At 57.8% G+C, this 23,852-nt stretch overlaps 1 protein-coding gene across 1 annotated transcript in view; it reads left to right on the top strand.

Annotated features, from left to right (window-relative positions):
- The window catches only part of RET (ret proto-oncogene), a 53,590-nt gene that overhangs the window by 16,976 nt on the left and 12,762 nt on the right, over positions 1 to 23,852 (top strand). Inside the window, exons 2-15 of the mRNA XM_033130917.1 lie at positions 4,711 to 4,974; positions 6,637 to 6,924; positions 9,055 to 9,296; positions 10,458 to 10,653; positions 12,158 to 12,357; positions 14,418 to 14,676; positions 15,387 to 15,512; positions 16,164 to 16,274; positions 16,891 to 17,013; positions 17,894 to 18,150; positions 20,661 to 20,808; positions 22,199 to 22,306; positions 23,351 to 23,565; positions 23,646 to 23,768. Of these exons, the coding sequence (XP_032986808.1) occupies positions 4,711 to 4,974; positions 6,637 to 6,924; positions 9,055 to 9,296; positions 10,458 to 10,653; positions 12,158 to 12,357; positions 14,418 to 14,676; positions 15,387 to 15,512; positions 16,164 to 16,274; positions 16,891 to 17,013; positions 17,894 to 18,150; positions 20,661 to 20,808; positions 22,199 to 22,306; positions 23,351 to 23,565; positions 23,646 to 23,768 (2,660 nt within the window). The remainder of the gene's footprint in view (positions 1 to 4,710; positions 4,975 to 6,636; positions 6,925 to 9,054; positions 9,297 to 10,457; positions 10,654 to 12,157; positions 12,358 to 14,417; positions 14,677 to 15,386; positions 15,513 to 16,163; positions 16,275 to 16,890; positions 17,014 to 17,893; positions 18,151 to 20,660; positions 20,809 to 22,198; positions 22,307 to 23,350; positions 23,566 to 23,645; positions 23,769 to 23,852) is intronic.

Raw genomic sequence — 23,852 nt, 5'->3', positions numbered from 1 at the left:
GTGTCTGCTTTCATCATAAATGTTCTGCCAAAATATATTCCTTCTATGTATCAACTATTCAAAGAAAATAAAGAGAAAACGTGAATGGAATATGGGAGGAGGGGCCCTGGGTGGACAGGCCACATCCTGAGAGGCTGATGGTGCCAAGTGCTGGTGTCTGGGCCCTGGGTTGGGGCTTGGAGGACCCCCCACAGGGACAGCTGGCCTGCCGGGGGAGGGGCTGCAGGGAGGAGCCTATGGGGTCTGTTTCCTTTCCCAGTGAAGATGATGGCATTAGGAAATCATCTGTTAGGGAGACTGCTGTGCCGTAATAAAACTGTCACCTGCACCATCTGGCACTCGGCAAGGGTGGGAGCCGGGCTGCCCGGTGCAAGGGTCTGCAGGAAGGCCGTGCCCTGTACGCAGACGCGGGTGCTGCTGTGGACCACAGGAAGGGCGTGCCCTGTACGCGGACGCGGGTGCTGCTGTGGACCACGGGAAGGCCGTGCCCTGTACGCGGACGCGGGTGCTGCTGTGGACCACGGGAAGGCCGTGCCCTGTACGCGGACGCGGGTGCTGCTGTGGACCACGGGAAGGGCGTGCCCTGTACGCGGACGCGGGTGCTGCTGTGGACCACGGGAAGGGCGTGCCCTGTACGCGGACGCGGGTGCTGCTGTGGACCACGGGAAGGGCGTGCCCTGTACGCGGACGCGGGTGCTGCTGTGGACACGCGTGCTTTTTGGATCATGCTGCTTCACAACTTGTTTCCTTTCTTGAGACCCCAAATCTGGCTTCCGTGTGGCAGTCCTAGGATATTCTCAGTTGTTGGGGACTCTGTGGGTTTCCTTGGCAGAGTGACCACCGTGGCTGTGACTCACTGATGCTCAAAGTGGCCTGGAGAGCAGGCTGAGCAGTAGGATGAGAGACCAAGGGCATTTGACCAGGAGGTGCCTGCGTGGTCGGATGGCAGTACATCCACTACGGAGGGCGGTGAGGAAGTCGCAGGAAGTCAGGTGAGCTATGTGTGGCCCCCGGTGCCAGCGCTGGCCAGGACCATGGAGAGCTGACAAAGGTGAGCCCGTGGTCAGGCCTGGCTGGGCGCAGTGTGTCTACACTAAGTGAGCAAGAGTGGGGGTGGGGAGAGGGTGCAACAGTGTGAAAATATGTGTGCATTGGTGAGAGTATGCAACCATGGCCGCGCGCGCGTGCGTGAGAGACAGGGAGGGAGAGAGAGAGAGACCGGGGTTGGGGGGAGGGTATGTGTATCATTCTGGGTCCAGTCAGGAGACAGCACCCACACAGCAACAGAAACTGGAGAACCGAGAACAGAAACTGGAGAACAGAAACACGGGAACCGAGGCCATGGACAGGCACACAGAGGGGTCTGTGTGTGGGGGCTTCGGGAAGGTGATTGCCGGGCTCGGGCATGGGCTGTGCAGGCACCGAGGTACTGCATGGGCTAGGGCAGAGCACTCAGGATTGCCCCACAGCCCGTGCAGCAGCAGCCAGGAAAAGCACGGTGTGGCGACCGGGAGCAGGAGTGAAGCCCTGTGTGCCTGCAGTTGACTTTGCACACGAGGCCTAGCATCCTGCTCACTGCAGAGGCGGTGCCCAGAGAGTTCCGGGTGCATGTGTGCCCTTGTGAAGAGTTGAATAAACGAGAGGGAGGAGAGGACTTGGGCCTGGTTCCATCTGCATTAACTATAAATAAATGAAACACCCCAGCCAACTTCACGGCACTGGGACCTGCCTGGCCAGCTTACAAAGAGGTAAAGGCAAAACCATGGCTGTGCGACAGAAGTCATCGGTGCCCAGCTGGCAGACCCGAGAGGAATTTGCTTGTAAAAGGAGGCCTTGCTGGGAGCAGGACGGCACTTCATCCCACTGAACATTACTTCTGTGTCTTTTCCCCACAGGCGAGGGCAGAATAGGAGCAGACGGGTCTTGGGCCACTGCACCTCTGCCTGTCTCCATCTCCTGCATATCCCATGCACAAACAAAACACACACGCATCAGGCACATACACAAGCCTCGAAGGTTACTGGGTAACCCCTCAGCATGGCGCCTCCTCACCCCTCAGCATGGCGCCAGGGCCCAGGGGCAACCTGAGTAATCAGAACCACGAGGATGGAGGATGAGGCCAGCCAACCCTGTCCAAGCAGAAATATTAGGCTAGGTGTCGGGGAAGGATTCTGTCCCCAAACGGCCTTCAGAGGTGGAAGGCATGGATGGGAAAGTCTTTGCACGTCCTGCTATTGACCTGCCCAAAGTACCAGAGGCAAGTCTGGGCCTCCGGCTGGGCAGTCCTTCCTGGCAGAAAGGTGCCAGCAGTGAGGGCCGGTCAGCCAGCGGGGCCCTGGGCCCCCCGCAGTCTCAGCTCTGCCCCGATCTGGACTCCTGCCACAACTCTGTTAGCTGTTGTACTGAACCCCGAGATGGAGCCCCTCCAGTATTTGACTCGGGGGATGCGCCTCACCTCCTAGCCTATGTTCTTAACTGAAGTGGGGCAGTGAAGAGGTCTGCACACGGCAGTCGTGAACCTGAAGGGAGAGGTGTGTATGATACATACCTGTGCAAAGGTGAGGCCTAACTGCACCTACCCTGTCTGCTCCTCTCCCAGCATGACCTCCTGTGGTTCAGGTGGAGAAACTGAGGCTCAGAGGAGACCAGTGCGCTGCAGAGGCTGCAGAGCCCTGTGAAACTGATGCTAAGTGGTCTGACTCAGGCTCCCCTCATTCACCCACAAAGACTGGCTATATCATTTGTGGGGCCCAGTGAGGAATAAAGATGTGTGCCCCTTGATCTAGAATGATAAAGAATTTCAAGACAGTGACAATAGAGCATTAAATCAAGCGGGCCCTTTGGGACTGCCCTGGCTACACCCTTGTGAAGCTGGCCCTGCACCCACCTTCTCCTTCCCCCACTTGGAGCATGTGTTTTTCCATCTAAAAGTGTTTGTGACAGGAGGAGCATTAAGGAAGCCATGCCCGGCTGCAGGGACCACCTGGGAGGCATTTTAAGTACATTTAAGTCTGTTTCTGCTCACGATCATTGGCCACAAATCCCTTTGGCAGCAACAGACCGGGCCCCACATGGATTGTGCAGGGCTGGGCTCTGTGAGCCAGGAGCAGACAGGGCCCATTCTCCCCTGCACATGTGGTCTGTGGGGCGGGGGGAAGGGGGACTGGATCGGCATGGAAGGAGGGGCTCCCGGGAGCTCTGCCTGTCCCACCTCCTAGCCCCGGGAACCATGGAAAGTCCATGCACTCAGGGAGACGCCCTAGACAAGGAGCTCCGTTCTGGATCGGCTCTTAACTTACCTGGCAGGTAGGGCCCCGATGAGACTCATCTGCAAGGCCCACTTTGCAGGGTGGCTCCAAGGGCCTCTGATTCTTACCCAGCGGCCAGGGCCAAGGTATGTGTCCCAAGAGAACAAGCTGGCAGGAGCTGTATTGTGTGTCATGATATAAGCTCGGTTGTCACACAGTGTCCCCTTGCTGGTACTCTGGACGAGAATGAAGATCCCAGCCCCACGGAGGTGTCAGGCACACCGAGGTGAGCTGGTAGCCTGGTGGGCCTCTAGGAGACCCAGCTGCCCTGGTCTTTGTGCTGTCGTGAGTTCCTTGCAGCCTGGGAGTCGGGGCCCACTGGCAGCATGCCAGCTCGCTAGTGCTTGGTGTGTGCCCTTCTGCCAGCCATGGTCAGCATCTGCCTTCTTCATGGCTTTCCCAGCTCTACCCACTGCCCCTCAGAGAGCAGTCTTTTAGGCAAAATTTACATAGGTTGAAACGCACACATGATGACGGTACATTAATGACAAATGGATGTACCCACCTGACCCACCTCCTTATCAGGATATGGAACGTTTATGTTCCCCAGACAGGAGATTCCCAGTCTGTTGCACCCCACCCATAACAGGTAGCCAGTCTGACTTCTATCACCTAAAATCAGTCTAGAGTCACGCCGTGTGTCTTCTTTTGTGCCTGGCTGCTTCTGCTGGGCCTGATGTCTGAGACCCTTCCAGGTCGTGTGTGTCGATAGCGCGTCCCTTTTCATTGCTGCATAGGGTGACAGGCTGTGATTAAGCACCATTGGGTTACCCGTTTTCCCCTGAAGGGCCCTGGGGATACCTCCAGTTCATGGCTGTGACTGGCCCTGCCATTTGTAAATAAGTCATCTGATGGACATATGTTTTCATTTCTCTTGAACAAATGGAGTGGAATTTCTGTGTCATATGGTAGGAGTGTGTTTAGATAAAAATTTATTACTTTTTTATAAAGTATTTTATTTGTTTTTGGTGACTCTTGGCTGCCCTGCTTGTCTGGCAGTGTCTTGTACACTTGAAAACTCAGGCTCCAGGTGATCTGTTCAGAACCCTGAGTTCACGCCCCCTCTGTGTGGCTCACGTGCGATTCAAGCTTGGGTAATTGAGAATGATTTCACAACTGTTGTATACTGCTCCTCTTCCTCCTTTTTCTGTTTTAAAGCAGTACATTTTCAGCTAATGTTCAGCTATACAAATAATTGTGTGGTGATGTTCTTAGCACTACAGATGAGAAAGTCCTACTAAGATCAGAGTTTTTAATTAGTGAATTTTTTTTTTTTTTTGGTCCACGAGAATCTCTTACCAAGTGTGAAATAAAGCTGCTGGGGAGCTGGCCTGCCTGGGAGGCCTGCTCCAGGCCCATAGTTACCCTCCTCATCCCTCACGCGATTCCCTGCTCCCTGCAGCCCCGCTGGGACTCTACTTCTCCAGGGACGCTTACTGGGAGAAGCTGTATGTGGACCAGCCAGCTGGCATGCCCCTGCTCTATGTCCATGCCCTGCGTGACGCCCCCGAAGAGGTGCCCAGCTTCCGCCTGGGCCAGCACCTCTACGGTGCCTACCGCACACGGCTGCACGAGAACGACTGGATCCGTATCCAGGAGGACACAGGCCTTCTCTACCTTAACTGGAGCCTGGACCACAGGTCCTGGGAGCATCTCAGCATCCGCAGTAAGGAAGCAGCCCTACCCCTGCCCCATCTTCTCCTCCCACAGCCCATGGCACACCACGCCAGGCTCAGGGTAGCCTCCCCAACTCCTGCAGTGTACAAGTGCAAGGGGCAAGGTGAGGCAGGCCGGCCAGGTCAAGTTTGGGAACGGCTGATGCTGCCTGGGATTTTGGAGGACTCATGTGAAGGATGAGGGTGCTCTGTCCATGTTGGACCCAGATGCCTTTACCAGTTGGGTTAACAAGGATTTAGGGCTGTGAGAGAGGGCTTAAGAGGGGTGGGAAAAAAATCCCAAGGTTTTGATTTGGTAGATTCAGAACTTGCTGGAGAAGCAGCAGTTTGCACAGAGAGCCTGTCTTACTACCACCAGCAGCAAGCTGCCCTTGGCACTGATGGGGACTTGGGTCTGGTGTCAAGGAGGAAAGTGGAGAAGAAGGAGGACCCCTCCTCAGAGCAGAGGTCAGAGCTGAAGTGAAGGCTATGAGTGACCCTGGTCCTGGAGGGGCGTGGACCACAGTTTTGCGATGTGGGGCATAAATTGGTGATCGCACACCCAGGAGCTCCCCTGAGACATGACCTCACTGGACCCTCACACCAGCCCTGAGCCCACACCCGTGTGCGGGGAAGAGGCAGGCAGCGTGCCTGTGATAGCAGGGTGGGTAGTAGTGCCCAGCAGGGACAGGATGACTGCACCCACCTGCCATGTAAAATCAGGGTCCCCAAGTAAACATGGTTCGTGGGAGAGGTGGTATCTGAGGTGGGTCTTGTTTCTGCACACACTTAGTTATCCCTGTGGGAACTTGAAATGCCAGGGTTCCTGGGGTGGGGGCCAGAGTGGAATTTGTGGAGGGTACCGTTTCAGAGGGGGCACGTTCCGCTTGTGATTGGTGGGCAGCCTCGTGCACCTGTCAGGCCCCGTGAGGAGAGAAATCACGGGGAAAATGGTAGAGAATTAGTAACTACAGTGGGGGTGGAGCAACGAGAGGCAGAGAACTAATGAATATGGGAAAAGCAGGTATGAGGAGCAGCCACTGCGCAGGTCCAAGAGGAGCCCCAGGAGGAGTTCCCCACCCCAGCTCAGGTCCAGACCTTATCGGGAGGGGGGTCACTGAGGTGCCTCCATGATAGAACTTGCTGGAAATCCCACCTCTAGGTGCTGGGGAAGTCTGTCCATGGGGCATGTTGTACGGAGATGCTTCATGATGACACTGCCTGGGGGAGGGTGTGAGGGGAGGCCCACGTGTGGTGGCAGTGGCCCTGGGGAAGCAATCCACCTGGTGGCTTGAGACCCCAGGGCTCAGGGCACCCCTTGAAGGGGACGGTGTGTGATAGAGGCTGGTTGTGGGAGGTGGGAGGAATCAGACCCATCGCTCAGGGCACCTCCCTGCAGAGGGGCATTGAGCTGAGACCTGAATGACAAGAGAGGTGCCTCCAGATAGAAGGAGCAGGACCACCGGGCTCTGAGGCAGATAGCCCCCCCCCCCCCAGCCCAGGGCAGTGCGGAGCAAGAAGGTGTCGACAGGCCAGGCCAGAGGCAAGCAGAGCCCTGCGGACCACAGTGAGGACGGCTTGACCCCGACCCGAGAGCTCCTGCCCCTCCTCACCCGCGCCCCCCACCCGGCAGGTGTGGCTGACACCGCGCTGGGCCTGACTTCTCTCTACAGATGGCGGCTTCCCCCTGCTCACCGTCCACCTCCAGGTCTTCCTATCGTCCACACCCCTGCGTGAGGGTGAGTGCCACTGGCCAGGCTGTGCCCGCGTCTACTTCTCTGTCCTGAACACCTCCTTCCCGGCGTGTGGCTCCCTCAAGCCCCGAGAGCTCTGCTTTCCTGAGACAGGCTTCTCCTTCCGCGTTCGGGAGAACAGGCCTCCTGGCACCTTCCACCAGCTCCGCCTGCTGCCCGTGCAGTTCCTCTGCCCCAACATCAGCGTGGCCTACAGGCTCCTGGGAGGTGAGTGGGCTCCTGAGGCCATTCCTTGGTGCTGCTGCGTGCCGGCCACAGCACTGCAAGCCCTTGACAGGAGCCACGCAGCTATCTCTTCACTACCACACCACCCGTCCATTTAATGTTCCGTTGTGTGCCTGCTATGAGCCAGGCACTATTCTTAGGGGTAAGGATGTGATGGTGAACAAAACTGCCCACCTGGGGCTTCCATTTCTGTGGAATGGAGCCCACACGTGTGCTAAAGAAACCAGGTAGCCTCTGCAGGGCTAGGTGGGAAGTACAGCAAGAGGGCATGGAGTGCTAGAGACTGCTGTCTAAATGGGGTGACCAGGGGGTGACTGGGACAAAGGCTGCAGGGCTAGCGCCTTGGAGAGTGCTGGGGTGGGTACCCCTACGTACCAGATGAGGGCAGAGAAGTTGCTGGGGGCTGTGCAGGGCTTCCCACTGAAGAAATGGGGAGTCAGGGAAGGCTTTTGAGGGGGACATTGACAGGACCTGACTTATATTTAAAGGATTTGTCTGGCTGCTGTGTTAGGGATGATTGGGGGAGGGGAGGTTTAGGGTGGAAGCAAGGAGACAATTAGGAGGCTGCAGGAGAATCCCTGAGTCAGAGGATGTAGACTGCGAGGAGGGTGGCAGCCTCAGGGCAAAGACAAGCAGGCAGGTTCTGGGCCATGTTTTGAAGGAGTTCGGCAGGATTTCCTAATGAGTTGAATGTGAGGTATTGAGGGAAAGAGGAGAGCAAACAAGATTCCAGGACACTGTCTGAGCAGCTACAAGGACAGCCGACTGCAGGTAGGTGGCCATGCCACAGGATGGGCCTGGTGGTGAGGGGGAAGGGAGGAAGTGGGATTCCAGGGCAGATTAGGAAAGACAGCTGGGTGGTCATGCAGGAAACCATTCTAAAGTAACTGGGACTCAGAAAGGATACAGGCTGATTCACACCCGGTTTATCGACACACCCAGTAATAGTGTTAAAGAAAACCTCAATAAAATAAAAGGACTCACTCACACTGCCCCAGCATCCTTGCATTACTTCCTCTATGGCAGGGATAGACATCTTTGTGCAAGATTATTGAAGAGCATGTGGCTTAGCACGCTGCCCTTTCTGGCTACAAATCACATAATGAAATTTTGTTGAGCATGTGTTTTTTGTAATCATTAACAACAGAGGGAAACATTAGAAGATAAGCATTTCCCACATGTGTAACCCACATGTAATGTGGGGCTCTGATGGGAGAGATGTGTGACTTCCTATCAAGTGGAGTTTATGTAACCCTCCCGTGGTTGACGCTAGGGGTGGTCAGTGCTGACCTTCAAGCCTTCAGCATGTCCCCTTTTCTGTTGTTTTTTTTTTTTTTTCTGGAGGATGCAATTCCAGGAGAGGTTTGGGTTGAAGAGTGTGTTGTTACTACTGGTCCTCCCGTCACCAGGTTGTGGGAAGATGGGTAATCACGAACTGTACCACAGTGTCTGGCAGACAGCAGGCACGTTGGTCTCCTCATCCCATCTTCTGAGGAGGAAACAGGCAGGGAGCAGCACACCGACCCGTCTCCTGCCACACAGCTAGGTGTAGAGCAGTGATGCAAACCTGGCTGTCAGAAACGTTTGTGTGTTAACATCAGATCACACACCCAATGTCCCTGTGTTTGTTTTCAAGTGATGGGGTCATGCCTTTATTTCTCACATTCTCCATCATTTAAAAAAATTCTTAACGTTTTCAAAAAGCATCAAATGCTGGCAGCTGGATCTCTGGGCCTGCAGCCTGGACGAGCTGGTGCCACCCGTCCCCACAGCTGAGGCCAGGTGGGCGACAGGGTCCGCAGGGCCCTCCCTGGGTGATGCGGGCGAGCACCTAATGCAGGTCTCGGCCTCGTGGTCCCTGCCGTGCCCCATCAGCACAAGTGAAGGCTGTCACCGCAGGAAAACTCATTAGCGCACAATCCTCACCGCAGATTGCTTGGAGCACTGTGCCCCTCTGCATAGCCGCGCAGGGGGAGCCCAGGGCCCTGGACCTGTGTCCAGCCCTCAGAGCCCCTACCCTGCCACCACTCCTGCTGGGCCCCTGAGGAAGGCACCTCAGGCTTTCCCCAGGCCAGGATCACGCAGGGGGTTCCTGGTCTGCTTGGTGCGCAGGTGAGAGTCAGCCCTTCCGCTGTGCGGCTGACAGCCTGGAGGTGAGCACGCGCTGGGCCCTGGACCGAGAGCGCCGGGAGAAGTACGAGCTGGTGGCCGCGTGCACAGTGCGCGTGGGCGCGCTCGAGGAGGAGGTGATGGTGCCCTTCCCCGTGACCGTGTACGATGAGGACGACTCGGCGCCCACCTTCCTTGGGGGCGTCGACACCGCCAGCGCCGTGGTGGAGTTCAAGAGGAAGGAGGTGCCTGTCGGCCTGTGTGCTTGTCCATTGTCTAGTCCATCTGTTCAGTGTGCCTCTCTCCATCCGCCATTTATTCGTCGGGCTAATCAGCAGTCCGCCCAGCCATCCAGCCTTGTGGCTGATCATCTCTCTAGTTGTTTTCGTGGAGGGCTTTCTGCTTGCCTCCAGCGCAGCTGAGGAGAGGAGGGGCCAGCCCCAGCGGCTCCCAGACCTGATGGCATGGGGGGGGGGGGGGGGAAAGGCTGAACCTGTGTCCGAGCAGGCGGGCGAGGCCGAGGGTGCACGCCTGGGAGTGAGTGCATCTATGCCCTGAGGAGGGGACAGGACAACAGCCGGGAGGGCACTGCCCTCCACGGGCGCTCAGCCCTCACTGAGCGGCCTTTGAGGCTCCTGGAGGGCAGCCCAGGAGAGGAGGTAAGCGGGGTTGGCAACTCCCGGCACCGCCCCGCCCATCCTGGCCCCGCAGCTCCCTGGTCCGGCAAGTGGAGCGTGACTGCCGCCTGCTGGGCCTGGAGCTGTCTTGCAGACGGCCGGCCGGTTGCGGGCGCAATGGGAGGTGGGCGGGTGGTTTGTTGTCTTTGCCTGGCTTTCTGGGCACCCCAGGAACAGGTTTGGTAAGTAGGGCGGCGGCAAGAAAGCATATCTTGTGGGCCGCCTTGGGGTGACAGTAGGGAGGCTGGTTAGCAAAGAGAGAAGAGATGCCCTGTAACTTTGCTTAGAACCTTCCTCTCAAGCCCTCCAGACTGGTGTAGAGAGGCTGGGAGAACATTCTTGTATACCTGGGCTTGGATTCCAGCTCTGCTGTGTATCGCTGTGTGAGCCAACCCCTCTACCCTGTGAGGCAGGTCTGCCTCTGGGGAGTCTAGAGTGTTCACTCTGCTCTGTGGGGACCTGGACAACACCTGCCAGAGCACCAGGGCATCTGCTCTAAGCCATCCTTATAGAAGTCTGTAGATGTCTATCACACCTGTTGCACAGGGGAGGCACAGTGGCCCAGGGAGGGTGACTGGGCCAGGCTGAGAAGTGGCCCTATGGGGACTTGAACCCAGGTCAGTTTGTTCCTATAATCAGCTCTGTGCATGGCTGGTCTAGCTGTGGGGCACGTGCCCTCCCTCAGTCTCAGGCTGCAGCAAACTGACTTGGACCTCCTGTTCTCTGCAGGGCACTGTAGTGGCCACACTTCACGTCTTCGATGCCGATGTGGTGCCAGCCTCCGGGGAGCTCGTGAGGCGGTACACAAGCACACTGCTCCCCGGGGATGCCTGGGCCCTCCAGACCTTCCGTGTGGAGCACTTGCCCAATGAGACCTTGGTCCAGGCCAACGGCAGCTTCATACGGGCAACTGTGCATGACTACAGTAAGAGGGGCTGGTGTGTCCTGGCTGGGCCCCCAGGGAACCAGCAGCCACTTTTCCAGGGCAGGAAAGTACTCTGCACACATGGATACCTGCACCCATGGTCCTCTGATTTTCAGGCAGCTGCCCCCTCCACCCTTCCACCCAGCCCTTCCTTGTCTCTGCTAGGCTCACCTCGCCCACCTTGGTGGGTTTTCACAAGCTGTTCCCTCTCCCTGAACTGCCTCATGGCTGACTCTGGCAGGACCCCACACACCTCCCCATGCTGATCGTCCTGGGGATCACTGCCCACTGGAAACACGGATGTCATCGCCTGAGGCCTTTCTCTGAGCTTAGCACCTGCTTTGCTGCTCCTCAGGTGCCTGAGTGCCTGGGGAACATTGCCCCCCTCCCAGCCTGCAGCTCGGTGCCCTTGAGCTCAAGGATCCTGAGATGACTGCCCTGTCATGCACCTGCAGGGCCAGGTGCCAGGTGCCAGGTGCCAGCAATGCTCACCTACAGAATGGGGCACCTTCGTCATCTGCCAGCCTCCCTGCCTGCCTTCACAGCCCTCCTGCCCATGTTTTCTGGGGCCACCTTCCAAATACCACACTCATACTTGGATCCTTGTTTTGGGGTCTGACTCCAGGGGAATCCAGGATCATGTCACCCCTTTGTGCCTCGCCTGATGCTGTTTATTTGGCATCCTCCCTTCCCCCACCAAGCCTTTGAAGGCCTCCTGCGCTGCGCAAGGGAAGCTTGTCACCCAGGCCCTGGACACTCGCTCTGTCCTCTGTGTGTAAGGGTCCCCACCGCCATCTTTCTGTCTCAGCTGAACTAATACCACAGCCTTGACGTATGGCAGGTGCATAGAGGCCCTGGGGCCTGTGGGGTCCAGGCTCCACCAGAGGCCACTGCTGGTGAGAGTTCTCTGGGGGGTTAAGAGCCAGCACGTTCTGCCCAGGGCCTTGGTGGTGGCAGGTCTTTCCCGCATGTGCCCACACCCCATACACACTCCTGACACACACACCCCTCACACATACTCCATACTCACCACACATACACACCACACACACACCACATACCATACCCCACACACATCACACACACCCCACACACACCACACAAACCCCATACACATCACACACACACACAAACCCCATACACATCACACACACACCCCCCATACACACACCCCACACATACATACCACCCACACACACCCTACACATTACACATACATATACCCCATATATACCCACTACACACATTCCACACATACATATCCCTACACCCTTACACACCACACACACACACAGACTCTCACCTCCCAGCGGATAAAGGTCCTCTGGGCTTCCAGCTCAGTACCACAGCTGACATTTAAGCAGTGGTCCTCACTGCCAGCTGTCAGGTTTGTTACCTACACTGTGTGAGAAAGCATGTGTTTGCATTGTGCATGTGGGCAGGGGTGTGTGTGGGAGGAGGCATGCAGTGGTGTGGGCCGTCATCACTCTGCCCCCACCTGCAGGGCTGGTTCTGAACCGCAGCCTCCCAATCTCCGAGAGCCGTGTCCTGCAGCTGGCCGTGCTTGTCAACGACTCCGACTTCCAGGGCCCGGGGGATGGCGTCCTCCTCCTCCACTTCAACGTGTCGGTGGTGCCCGTCAGCTTGCGCCTGCCCGGCGCCTACTCCTTCACCGTGAGCAGGCGGGCCCATCGCTTTGCCCAGGTGAGCTGGAGGGAGGTGGGTGTGGAGAGGCAGGGGTCCCCAGAATGGGGTGCTCTGTCTCCAGAGTGCAAGCAGGGCAGTCGGTGGGCGGCACCCCCTCCCTGGGCTCCAGGTCCACAGAGCGGCCCAGGGGGAGCCAGGGGCACACTCCCTAGATTTTATGATTGCAAATTGGGGATATGGTGACTTTCGGGACCTTTGCGGATCACTGAGCGAGTGGGGCTGGGGCTGTGGGACAGGAGGAGAGTCACGTGGACAGTGCTTGTGGGCTCTGGGACCCTTTTTGTCCTCTCCCTTCTTGGTATTTTTAAAACACGTTTTGTGCTAATGTAAGACCAAGGCCAGATAAATCTACGTATGCATACCTGGAAAGGTGTTCCTGGTGGATTGTTAACTAAAAAAGTGGTTTGCAGAAATGTTGAGGTCACATGGCTCCCAATGTTCAAAAACAAATCTTCACTGCTGAGAATTTGCAAGCGTGTAAATACAGGCAGCACTTACCGGGTGCTTTCTTCAGGGAAAGGTGGGGGAGCTTCCACTTCTGGAAGTTTATTTGCTGGAACTTACCTTGCATTTGTCACTGGAAAATAATGATTGTAAATAGAAGAAAATAAAAATAATCAGTATTTATCAAAGAAGATGAGGGATAGAAAGGAGTGATCCCCTCTCCCCGTATCAACTGATGTTTAGCATTTTAGTGCAGTTCTTTCCAGAACATTTCTCATAAACACTTCTTAAAGTTTACTTGGAGTTACAGCAGGCATATGACAACGTACTGCTTCCTCCTAACGGAGCAGCTGTGGGTACATCCTCTTTAGAATGTCACGTTCAGGGCCATCTCTTGGTACTGTCTTAGTGGTCTTGTCAGTCTCTGTGATTGGTTCCCATGCCCCCTTCACTCCTGGCGTTCACCTGGATCCAGCACAGGAAGGGGAGGATGTCTTTTCCCTCCCTTGGACACATTCAAGCTCCCTGACCTGCCCACCTGGGTCTTCATGGAGGAGCCGGGGCGTGGGGTTCTAAGACGGTGGATGGTGACAAAGCATCCACCTGAGAGGGGCCTGAGAGGTCTCTGAGGGGGCTGAGTGGGCACAGCCATTGCTGGAGTGGCGTGCTGTGCTCCAGCAGCCTCAGGATGCCACAGGGCCTTGGTCCCAGTCCAGCCTCAGACTCGCTGTGGTCTCCCCCCACTCCCTAGATTTTATGATTGCAAATTGGGGATATGGTGACTTTGGGGACCTTTGCGGATCACTGAGCGAGTGGAAATGAGCATGCTTTGTGTAGAGAAGAGCTGAGAGACCCAGGAGGTGGTTTTGTTGTGGTGTCAGACGTGGGTGTAGAGAGCCTGGCTCTGCCCTGGATCTGAGCACGGACCTGCTGTGTGGCTGCAGGCAGGGCCCCACCCTGGAGCTGGACTAAGTCAGAGCTCCTGGTTTTAAGCAACTCCTTGGTTTTAACCAACTCTAGAGTGTCCGAGGGGTAAGGGAGAGTTCTGCTGCCCAGCTCCAGGCCCCAGCAACATGCTGCAAGCCTGGCAGCCCCTCTTTCCCAAGGGTTCCAGCCAAAGTGCCAGGAAAGGCCCTGGTGTCCTATGAGACAGGCAACCACTCTGCATGATCATATGTGTCGGGCTGTGCTGTCTGACCTGGCCAGGGACCTGGTGGGCATGGTGAGGACGGGAAGTGGTGGCCCCCAGGCCAGAAGCACCTGGGAGGTGCATAGGAGGAGGCCAGTCCTCCTTTGTGCCTGAATGAGAACCAGTGAGGAGCGAGCCAGTGTGGCGGCCCCGCCCTGGAGTGCCAGCCTCTGACCCAGACCTCAGTGCCCTGATCTTCCACCGTCCAGCCCCCAGGAGCAGGATGGGTGGTGGTGTGATGGCTTGGGCAGGGCAGGGCCAGGCAGGTGGATGGGGCCATGGAGGGTGGGGATTCAGGGCGTGCTGCCATCCCCAAGTGAGCAGGGGACTGTCCTGGGAGTCGGCCTGCCCAGGAGCTCCTCCAGCCACCATGGTTGGCTAGTCTAGCTGCCCAGCTAAGGTGTACCCTGTGCCTCACGCCTAGGTTGGGAAAGTTTGTGTGAAAAGCTGCCAGGAGTTCACCGGCATCCACATGCAGTACAGGCTGCAGCTTCCCAATGCCAACTGTAGTGCCCTGGGTGTCGTCACCTCAGCCGAGGACAGCACAGGGACCCTGTTTGTGAATGATACAGAGGCCCTGCGGCGGCCTGAGTGTGCCCAGCTCCAGTACACAGTGGTGGCCGCTGACCGGCTGACTCGCAGGCAGGCCCAGGCCCCACTGCTCGTCACCATGGAGGGGACATGTGAGTGCCAATGCCCCATGGAGGGGGGAGGATGGGGCATATACTGCATGGGCTTTCCCCGGACAGAAGGGTCCTGGTCCTGCTCCCCTCACGAATCTGCAGCTTCCCCAAGCCTGAGTCTTCCTCCCTGTAAAATGAGAGTAACTGCACATTAACTGTAAAATGAGAGTAAATCCACAGCTGAGCAGGAAGGATGACAGGATCCTGAGAGCTGAGCCCAGAGAGGCTGCCTGGTAGACGCATCCCACACTTGCTTTGGGCTGCCGGGTAATGCGTAGCACCCTGGTTAAACTTGAATTTCAGGTAAAAAAACAAACAATTTTTTGGTGGATGTTCCATGCAACCTCTGCACAGTCTATTGGAAGACAAATTTCTAGGTATGCCAATGAAATGTAGGACAGACTTACACAAAGCAGGTATCCACTGTTTATCTGAAATTCAGGTCTAGCTGGGCACTCTGCGTGTTGCTGGCCTAGTCTGGCCCTCATATCCTCCCTCCGCGCTACCCCAGCACAGGAGCTCCCCACCTTTGTGACTTACGGTGCTGCCCCATGTCCCCATCACTCCCCTGCATCTGGTGCTGAGTTACCCCGTCTCCTCTGGGTTCAACCCATGGGGCCAGCTTGGCCAGTGCTGCCCCCTGTCGTCCAGTGCTGGCTGCACACCGGGCCCAGGCTGGCCCCCTGTGACCTGCTGTCTTCCACCCCCAGACGTGGCTGAGGAGCCGGGTTGCCCCCTTTCTTGCGCAGTCAGCAAGAGGCAGCCGGAGTGTGAGGAGTGCGGTGGCTTGGGCTCTCTGACGGGCAGGTGCAAGTGGAGACAGGGAGATGGTAAAGGTAAGCCCCGCAGAGCCAGAGGCCTGCAGCCGGGCAAGCAAGGGCTGGTGATGGCTGAGTGCAGATGGGATCTTTGCGGTCCCTGCTCAACTTCGCGTCTGCTCCCCAGAGCTTTGTCCCATATGGCTCCTGATGCTGGACATATGTGTAGGGGGTCGGTGACGTGAGGACAGTCAGGCTGTTTCTCTTTGGGGGACCACAGGAGCCTAGGGCTGCACTCCTTTTGGGTTTGGAAAGGTCTGGGCCAAAGCTGGGGTGTGCAAGGGACAGAGAGGCTCTACCTGGGAGGTCCCAGACCGGGAAGTGTGGCCCTGAGCAGGAAAGGCCTAAGCTGGCTTGGGTGTGGACAGCACCAGACTCCGAGCCACTCACCACTATGAAGGTCCCTGTCACAGTGCAGCCTTGAGAGGGGCCTGGCCTTGTCTGGCCTCTCCGGCCTCCTGGACTGCCCTGCCCCTGCATCCCTAGCCTCCCGGCTTCCCTTGTGCACTGAGGACCCCCGAGCGTCTCTGGGGGATGCCCCTCCTGGCAGGGCTTCATGTGTGGTTTTTCTCTGCTCAGGCCTTGGAGGGGCAGGGTTGGCCTGGGAGGCCCTGGCAGTCTGACCAGGGCAGTACTCCCATGTGGCAGTGACCACGCTGTGTGTTATAGGGATCTCCAGGAACTTCTCCACCTGCTCCCCCAGCATCAAGACCTGCCCTGATGGCCACTGTGACGCTGTAGAGAGCAAAAATCCCAACATCTGCCCCCAGGACTGCCTGCGTAAGCAGCCCACTGGGCCTGCCCGGTCACCCTGAGCTCGGATAGGGCCCGGTGGGTGGGGTAGTGAACGGGAGAGGCTTGGGCTCCCACCTGCACTTCAGCCAGACCAGCCAGCTGTGTTCCTGGGTGTATGTGCCCAACTTTTCTCTGACATTTCATTTGAACAAAGGGCTCTGTGCCCTCCTGCCCACTCGCTTCTCCCTCCCCCGTAAAAAACATTGGAGACTGGTACCCCGACCCACACAGCCCAGTGTCACTCTGCCATCTCATGGGGGTGCAGTACCCTGCCCCCCATTCTGCTGGCCATCCCTGCTGCCCCTTCTGCTTCTTAAAAGTAGCCATGTGTGGACCTTGGCAAGGGCCCTGGGCAGCCTGTGGGTTCCTCCTTCTACCCACTGTGGCTGGGGAACAGACTTGGGGACTGGTCATGCTGTGACTCCTGCTCAGACAACCGGGATGGCTGAGCTCACTCCCACCCCCCACTCCCGTTTCCCTCTCCCCCCACCCTGCCCTCGGCAGCTGACATCAGGCCAGGAAAGGCCTCTCACACTCCTGTCTGGGTGATCCTGGCTTGTCAGGTCACCCACGAGGCTGAGTGGGCTTCATCTGTCACCAGGGGGCGGCAGCATCGTTGGTGGGCACGAGCCAGGGGAGCGCGGGGGGATTAGAGCCGGCTTTGGTACCTGCAGCTGCTTCCCTGAGGATAAGAAGTGCTTCTGTGAGCCAGAAGACAGCCAGGGTGAGCCGGTTGGGTCAGGTTGGGGCCAGTGTGGGGCAGGGGTCCCCACACCTCCCTGCAAGCCAGGGAGGAAAATGCAGGAAAGCAATTGAAATCCAGGAGACCCTTTTCTCTGAGCCTTGGTTCCCCCAGCTGTGCAGACAGGGAGCTGGGTCAGGGCCTCTGTAGAGTGCCTTCTGGCAAAGAGTTGTACGGCAAAGATTGGGCTGGATAATGAGTTCTTCCCACCAAATAACTCTGTCTACTCGACTGACCCGTGCCAGGCCTTAGCTGGGACCCCACCCTCCAGCCAGAGCCTCCAGGTGCTGCTGGGACAGTGGGTGCAGTGGGCAGTGGGGTCCCACTGAGCACATGGGGAGCTTTCTTGCCTGAGGCCAGGGACACTTTTCTGGTATTTGAGTTGTTACGTCATGGCCCTAGGTCCTGAGCCATTTTCCTTCCCTCCCCACTTTTTATTAAAAAAAACATAAAAGACATTGGGGACACAGAGGAAGAACTTGACTTCCCTGCAGCCCTTGGGGCTGGCTGGCTTCAGTGCACCATCCCACAGCTGGTACAGTGGGTGCACTGCCTGTGCTTTTGGCCTCAGGCAGGCTGCTTACACTCTCCGTGCCTGTTCCTTCTGTAAGGGGGTGGTAACAGTCTCCAGGTAGGGGAAACGTCCCTCACAGTACCTGCCCTGCGGTCAGTGCTGTTGGAGTGTTTGCAGGTACTCTTACACTTCATGCCAGCAGCACTTGCCAGGCTGCCTCACAGTTTGTCACAGCAGCCGCCTCCCGGCTGCCATGGGTGTGGCAAGCTGGAGCCATGCTGGCTCCTATTGGCACTGGGGGGGGGGGCTGTCCTGGAGCGGTGTCACTCACGGCTGCCTTGCCCACAGACCCCCTGTGCGATGAGCTGTGCCGCACGGTGATCGCAGCGGCCGTGCTCTTCTCTTTCATCACCTCTGTGCTGCTGTCTACCTTCTGCATTCACCGCTACCACAAGAACGCTCACAAGCCGCCCATCGCCTCTGCCGAGATGACCTTCCGCCGACCAGCCCAGGCCTTCCCCATCAGCTACTCCTCATCCAGTGCCCGCCGGCCCTCTCTGGACTCCATGGAGAACCAGGTCTCTGTGGATGCCTTCAAGATCCCGGTGAGGGTCCTCACGGGGCCTCGGGCTGGGGGCAGCCCCTGCAGGTGACTCTGCAGGTGGCAGTGGCCTCTGGCGTGCAGCTATCGGGAGCTGCAGAGGGGAGGTGGGCATGCAGGGCTGTCCTGCAACCCACACACAGCCAGTGTGTGAGCGTTCCAGCACCACCATCCTACCACGCCTACACCGAGCTGCTTGCCAAGACCCGTGGGGCCAGGAGCATGGAGGCAGTTTAGCAGCAAGTGGAAACTAATGGGTGCTGGTTTAGATGCACTGAGATTTGGGCCCTGAGGTTATGTGGAAGGCAGGCCATGCCATGCCATACCTAACAGGGAACTCCTGAAGATGTCCCAAGGGCTGTGGGGCCCTGAGAAGTGTGGATTTTATTCTCAGAGGGTTGGATCCCTGGGGGTTGGAGGCTGAGTAAAGGAGGCCTGTGTTCTGCCTTCATTTCTGCAGGATGCTCTGTTGGGGAGTCTATAGAGTAAGTGCAGAATTGGGAGCCTGTCCTGAGACACTGTCTCCATCCAGGAGAGAGATGGCAGCAGGGAGGGGCTTGGCCGGGGTGGTAGCAGTGGGGAAGGGAATCTATCTGCAGCATGGAGGGAGGGACCACCTGGTGGTGGGGCCAGGGTCCTTGGCTCTGTGACCGGCCAGCTGACAGAGTGCCCACCAGAACCAGCAGGTTTCCGAGGCCCCTTCGCAGTGGGAGGTCCTAGGTCTGTGGTCAGCATATGCTTCTCAGGGCCCCCATCCTGGCCCGGCCTCTCCTTGGCCTGGCCTGCCCCTTCAGCATCCTTGCTGGGAAGTGTGTGAGGTGCTGGAAGCCAGGCTCTGGGAGGGACTGAGGAAAGTGCTCAGAGTGGAGGGTGCAGGGGAGCAGAAATCCCACCATGAGGCTGGGAAGTGAGAGCACAGCGTGAGCACCTCCAGGCAGGAAGCTCAGCTGCGGGGGCCACAGGGCCCTGGCAGTCCCCAGCCCTGGCTCGTAGGTGGTGCCACCCAAAGGGTGCTTGTCCCTGGGTGAGGTCCTGGGCCCTGGAGGCTATCGCGAGCTGCAGCAGCCACCGCAGCCTCCCTCCTAGTTCCAATCACTGAGCGGGTGGGTCTGCAGCCCCAGCCCAGTAGCATCTCAGCTGCCTCTGGGATGAGCCACACGGTTCCTTTATATGCCCTGGTGGTTGGCGGTGAGGTGTGCTGGACAAGCGGGGCGGGTGGGTGCTCGTGTAGTGGACACACACCACCACGGCCCACATCATCTTCAGTCTAGACTGCAGAGGGGCCAGAGCTCAGCCTGAGGCCCAAGGGCCACAGTGCCCAGCTCTGAGATCTCGGAAGTGTTAATTGGCCTCAGTTTGCTCTCATATAAAGTAGGGAAATGATATTTAACATTTTTCAGAGGACAAAATTGATGATAGCCACACATGCTCAGTGTGGTCTCTGTGTGCTGTAAACAGTTCTCCAGGGCGGTTTGGAGGTGAAAACACCAGGGCAGTGATGACGATGATGTCAGCTCTGGCCCTGAGTAGGTTCCTGAGGAACCTAAGACACCAGGACATCCAGGAGCTGGCTGGAAGGTGGCCCCGATTACGGTGCTGAGCGGAGGCTGCCTCTGCACCCAGACATCAGGAAGCATGGCTCTGCTCATCCAGGGGCAACGCATCCCTCGTGGTGTCATCTCTGTGGTCTGGGCAAGCCTGGTAGGACCCATCACGAGGGGCACCCAGAAGCCATACCCACGCCCAGCTGCAGAAAGGCCTGGGGAGATGGACGCTCGGTGCCTGCACAGGACGGGAGGTTCCAGGCTTTGTCATCCCCAGTTAGAGTTCAAGTCACAGGCTGAGTGTCCGGGAAGGCCTTCCAAAGTCGTCTGAGGGGGCCCGATGTGGACACAACCTCAGAAGGGTGGCAGGGTGTGTGGACGGGAGTGTGGTGAGCAGCTCTGCGCAGGTTTGGGGCACTGGCCAGTCCAGGTGCTCCCATGCAGGATGCTGCCCAGGACACTTCTTAGTAGCTGGGAGTCCTAGGCTGGGAGACGACTGGTATGCTGATTCAGCCATCTTGGGGATGCTGTGCCTCTCTGGAGAGGGCACACGAGGGCCTGGGCTGCAGCCCAGTCGGTGCCTCATGGGCCTGGTGTCCAAAGCAAGGCAGTGAAGCCGTGCTCCAACGTAAGCACCTGTGGGACTGAGGAAACCCTGACCCCCTCACTTGAGAGACGAGGACACAGGCCAGGGTGGCCCAGGGTGTGTTCAACAAACCAGAGACCAGTGGACTTCAGGTCTCCAGAGTCAAGCAGGCACCCCATCATGGAACGGCACCTCAGGGCCCAACCGTGGGTCCTGCCGTTGTGGACTTGGGTGGCCTTCACCTACTGATTCAGATGAAGGTCAATGCACACTGGAGCTTGTCCACCAGGCGCTTGTTTGTGGGTCTTGCCTTATTCTTTTCCTTTTGCCGTCACCATCTTTCTCCCCTTTCCTCTTCTCTCCTTTCCCTTAATCCCAATGTAGGAGGATCCAAAGTGGGAATTCCCTCGGAAGAACTTGGTTCTTGGAAAAACTCTGGGAGAAGGTGAATTTGGAAAAGTGGTCGAAGCAACAGCCTTCAGGCTAAAAGGGAAAGCAGGGTACACAACCGTGGCCGTGAAGATGCTGAAAGGTACCTGTCCAGACAGCACACATGGGTGGCCCTGCCATGCACACCTGCAGGAGCACCAAGGCATAGATGAGGCCGCCCACCAGCCAGGGTACTGGCGCGTCCATGCAGCCCCTCACGAGCCCCCTGTGGCTGTTCCTGAGTGTCTGCAGCCTGGGGACCCCTGCCATGAACGACCTGGGCCAGGGTGGTCCCTGAAGAAGCAGGGTGAGGACGTTCCTCCCTTGGAAAGTTCTAGAGTGGTATTGCTTCTATACCAATGTTGGGTGAAGATCCAAGTTTTTAAAAAATTAAAAGCCCTTTGGTTTTGAACTAAGAGCTCTTCCCACCTTCATCTGCTCCATTCATTCCTCTCAGCCTACTGTCCCCGGGAGCTCTATGAGGACTGCCCTGCCTCAGTCTTGCCACGAGTGATCAGTTGGCTCTGAGTAGGCACATGCACACGCACACATGCACACACATTTATGCACACACACGTTCTCATGTTTCTTAGCAGACTGGGTGGATGGCCCTCTGCCATGCAATGAACAGGCTCTGGCCCAAGTGGACTGACTGAGTCCTGGGGGCAGTGCAGGGTGCGAGTAGGCTGGTGCACACACGGGTTCCAGTGCAGCAGTTGAAGGGCCACACAGCGCAATGCTTCCGGATGCTTCCCCAGGCCCTCAGACTGGGGTTACCCCTTGCCCAAGAGACCCCATGCCCTAAGGGGGCACAGTGAGGCCACCCTCGGTCCCCACACGTGGTACAGGACATCCCAGTGCCCCGTCTCCTTTGGAAGCTGTCCCTCAGTGTCCAGACAGGTTTGAAACCAGAGGCAGCGGTGTGGCACAGCTGGACAGTGGGCCACTTGGCGCTAAAGACTCTTTAGCCATAGCTTCTGACTCAAAATGCCTCCACACGAGGCTCTTGGTGGAGACCCAAACCCAGCTCCACCCACTCTCGGGTCCCACCTCATGGCACCAGGATTCTGTGAGGTCTTGTGCTCTTATCTCCCCCAGCGCCTTGCCCCAGCTGCTGAGTGCTTGGTTATCTGGTGAGGGGACAGGGAGTCCCCTCACCTTTCCAGAAAGATTAATGAGGGGTAACTGTGCACCGCTTTCTTTGGAAGATGGTGGTTGTGGGGAAATAATGCCACTTACACACAGCCCAGCCCTGGGAGGCTGTCCCTGGAGAGATCTGCTGTGGATGGTGGCTTCTGGGGGTTCTTATTCCCCAGAGGCAGAGGACGCCACTGTCAACCACCTCACAGGCTGACAGTAGGCCTGAGCTATGAGATCCTTGGGTAGGGTGTCTGAGAGATAACGGGGTCTGTGCAGACCCCTGGTGTGGGTCCATTTGAAGGGGCTTCCAGAAGGGATGGGTTTGCAACCTTCTCTGTTTACGTGCATTTCAGAGAACGCATCCCCAAATGAGCTGCGGGACCTGCTGTCAGAATTCAACCTCCTGAAGCAGGTCAACCACCCCAATGTCATCAAGCTGTACGGGGCCTGCAGCCAGGATGGTGAGACCAGCCACGGGACAGCAGCTACCAGGCACAGGCCAGGGACTCTAAGCTGCTCTGCTCTTCCTCCTTCCCCTTCCCGTCCTTTCCTCCTCTGACCCTATTCTCTGTCCTCCTGAAAGCATGGTTTCTGTTTCTGGCCCTGTCCGGAGCCTCCTGTGTCTGAGAGGGCTGGGAGGAGCTGCTGTAGGAGTGCTTACCTGAGGAGCTGCTGCTGCTGGGGGGGCGGGGGTCTCTCTTGACATCCTAGTTGTCGGCAACCTGCTCCAGGCAGAGCCCCAGGGCAGGGAGCTTCTAGGCACCTACTGGGGATTAGTCATGGTGTGACCTCCAGGTGACCCTGACCCCAGCCCTGCATGACAAAGGCATTGTTGTCATTTTTCACATAAGGACGCAGGAGACCAGCCTGGTCTGTTGGTTTCACAAACCCACTGTGCCGCCAGGGACCTCTCACTGTTTGTGCATGTGTATGTGTGTGCATGTGTGTTGTAGGAGTGTGAGGGAATAGAGCCAATAAGGAGAGGACAGCAGGGCTGCTGGTCAGTGCCAGTAGGACTCAGGGCCGGGCCTCAGCACTGCAGCCCAAGAGTTGCTGAGAGCAGGCAGGAGCCGGGAGCAGGTGGCCACATGTGATCTAGACCCTCTGCCTCTGTCAGCCATTCGCAGGCCATACTTTGCACGACCAGGGAGGCATGAAGGCTTGGCATCCCAGCGGCAGAGGTGTATACCCTCAAGCAGCATTGAGTTGGGGGGCCACCTGCCGTGGGCACCCCGGGAGAAGGTCATGCTCAACCACCCAGGCAGTGGCTTTGGCACAGGCCTCAAAGGGTGGAGAGGAACTCATGTGAGAATGAGCTGGGGCTCAAGTCCTGGAGCTGCCTGGAGCCTGGGCACTTGCCACCCAGAGCATGCTCTGTCCGTCTGCCCACTTATGGGTGGGGTGCAGAGTGCCCTGGCATGCATCCCCCCAGCCGTGCTCTGTGAGGTGCCCCGAGCTGGCCTGACTTCTGCCTGCTGAGGTCCCACAGCCCCTTCTGCCCCCAGGCCCGCTCCTGCTCATCGTGGAGTATGCCAAGTATGGCTCCCTGCGGTGTTTCCTGCGGGACAGCCGCAAGGCAGGGCCCGGCTATGTGGGCAGCGGGGGCAGCCGTGGCTCCAGCTACCTGGACAACCCAGACGAGCGGGCCCTGACCATGGGCGACCTCATCTCCTTCGCCTGGCAGATCTCACGGGGCATGCGGTACCTGGCTGAGATGAAGGTGTGTGCTGCCCCAGCCCAGTGCCCAGCTGCCTGCGCCGGCCTGGGCCTCAGGGGTTCCTGCTGTTGTCTTCCTTGCAGCTCGTCCATCGGGACCTAGCCGCCAGAAACGTCCTGGTGGCCGAGGGGCGGAAGATGAAGATTTCAGATTTTGGCCTGTCCCGAGATGTGTACGAAGAGGATTCCTACGTAAAGAGGAGCAAGGTATCGGATCCTGGGGTGTGCTACCCGAGGTCCCAGGCTGGGTGGGAACAGAGGTCAGTGTGGGTCACTGACCTCACAGGGTGG

Source organism: Rhinolophus ferrumequinum, chromosome 16 (assembly GCF_004115265.2).
Source record: "Rhinolophus ferrumequinum isolate MPI-CBG mRhiFer1 chromosome 16, mRhiFer1_v1.p, whole genome shotgun sequence".
In the NCBI taxonomy this organism is placed as follows: Eukaryota; Metazoa; Chordata; class Mammalia; order Chiroptera; family Rhinolophidae; genus Rhinolophus; species Rhinolophus ferrumequinum.
Note: the sequence above shows the minus strand (reverse complement) of the source record. Positions and strands in the feature narration are given on the sequence as shown.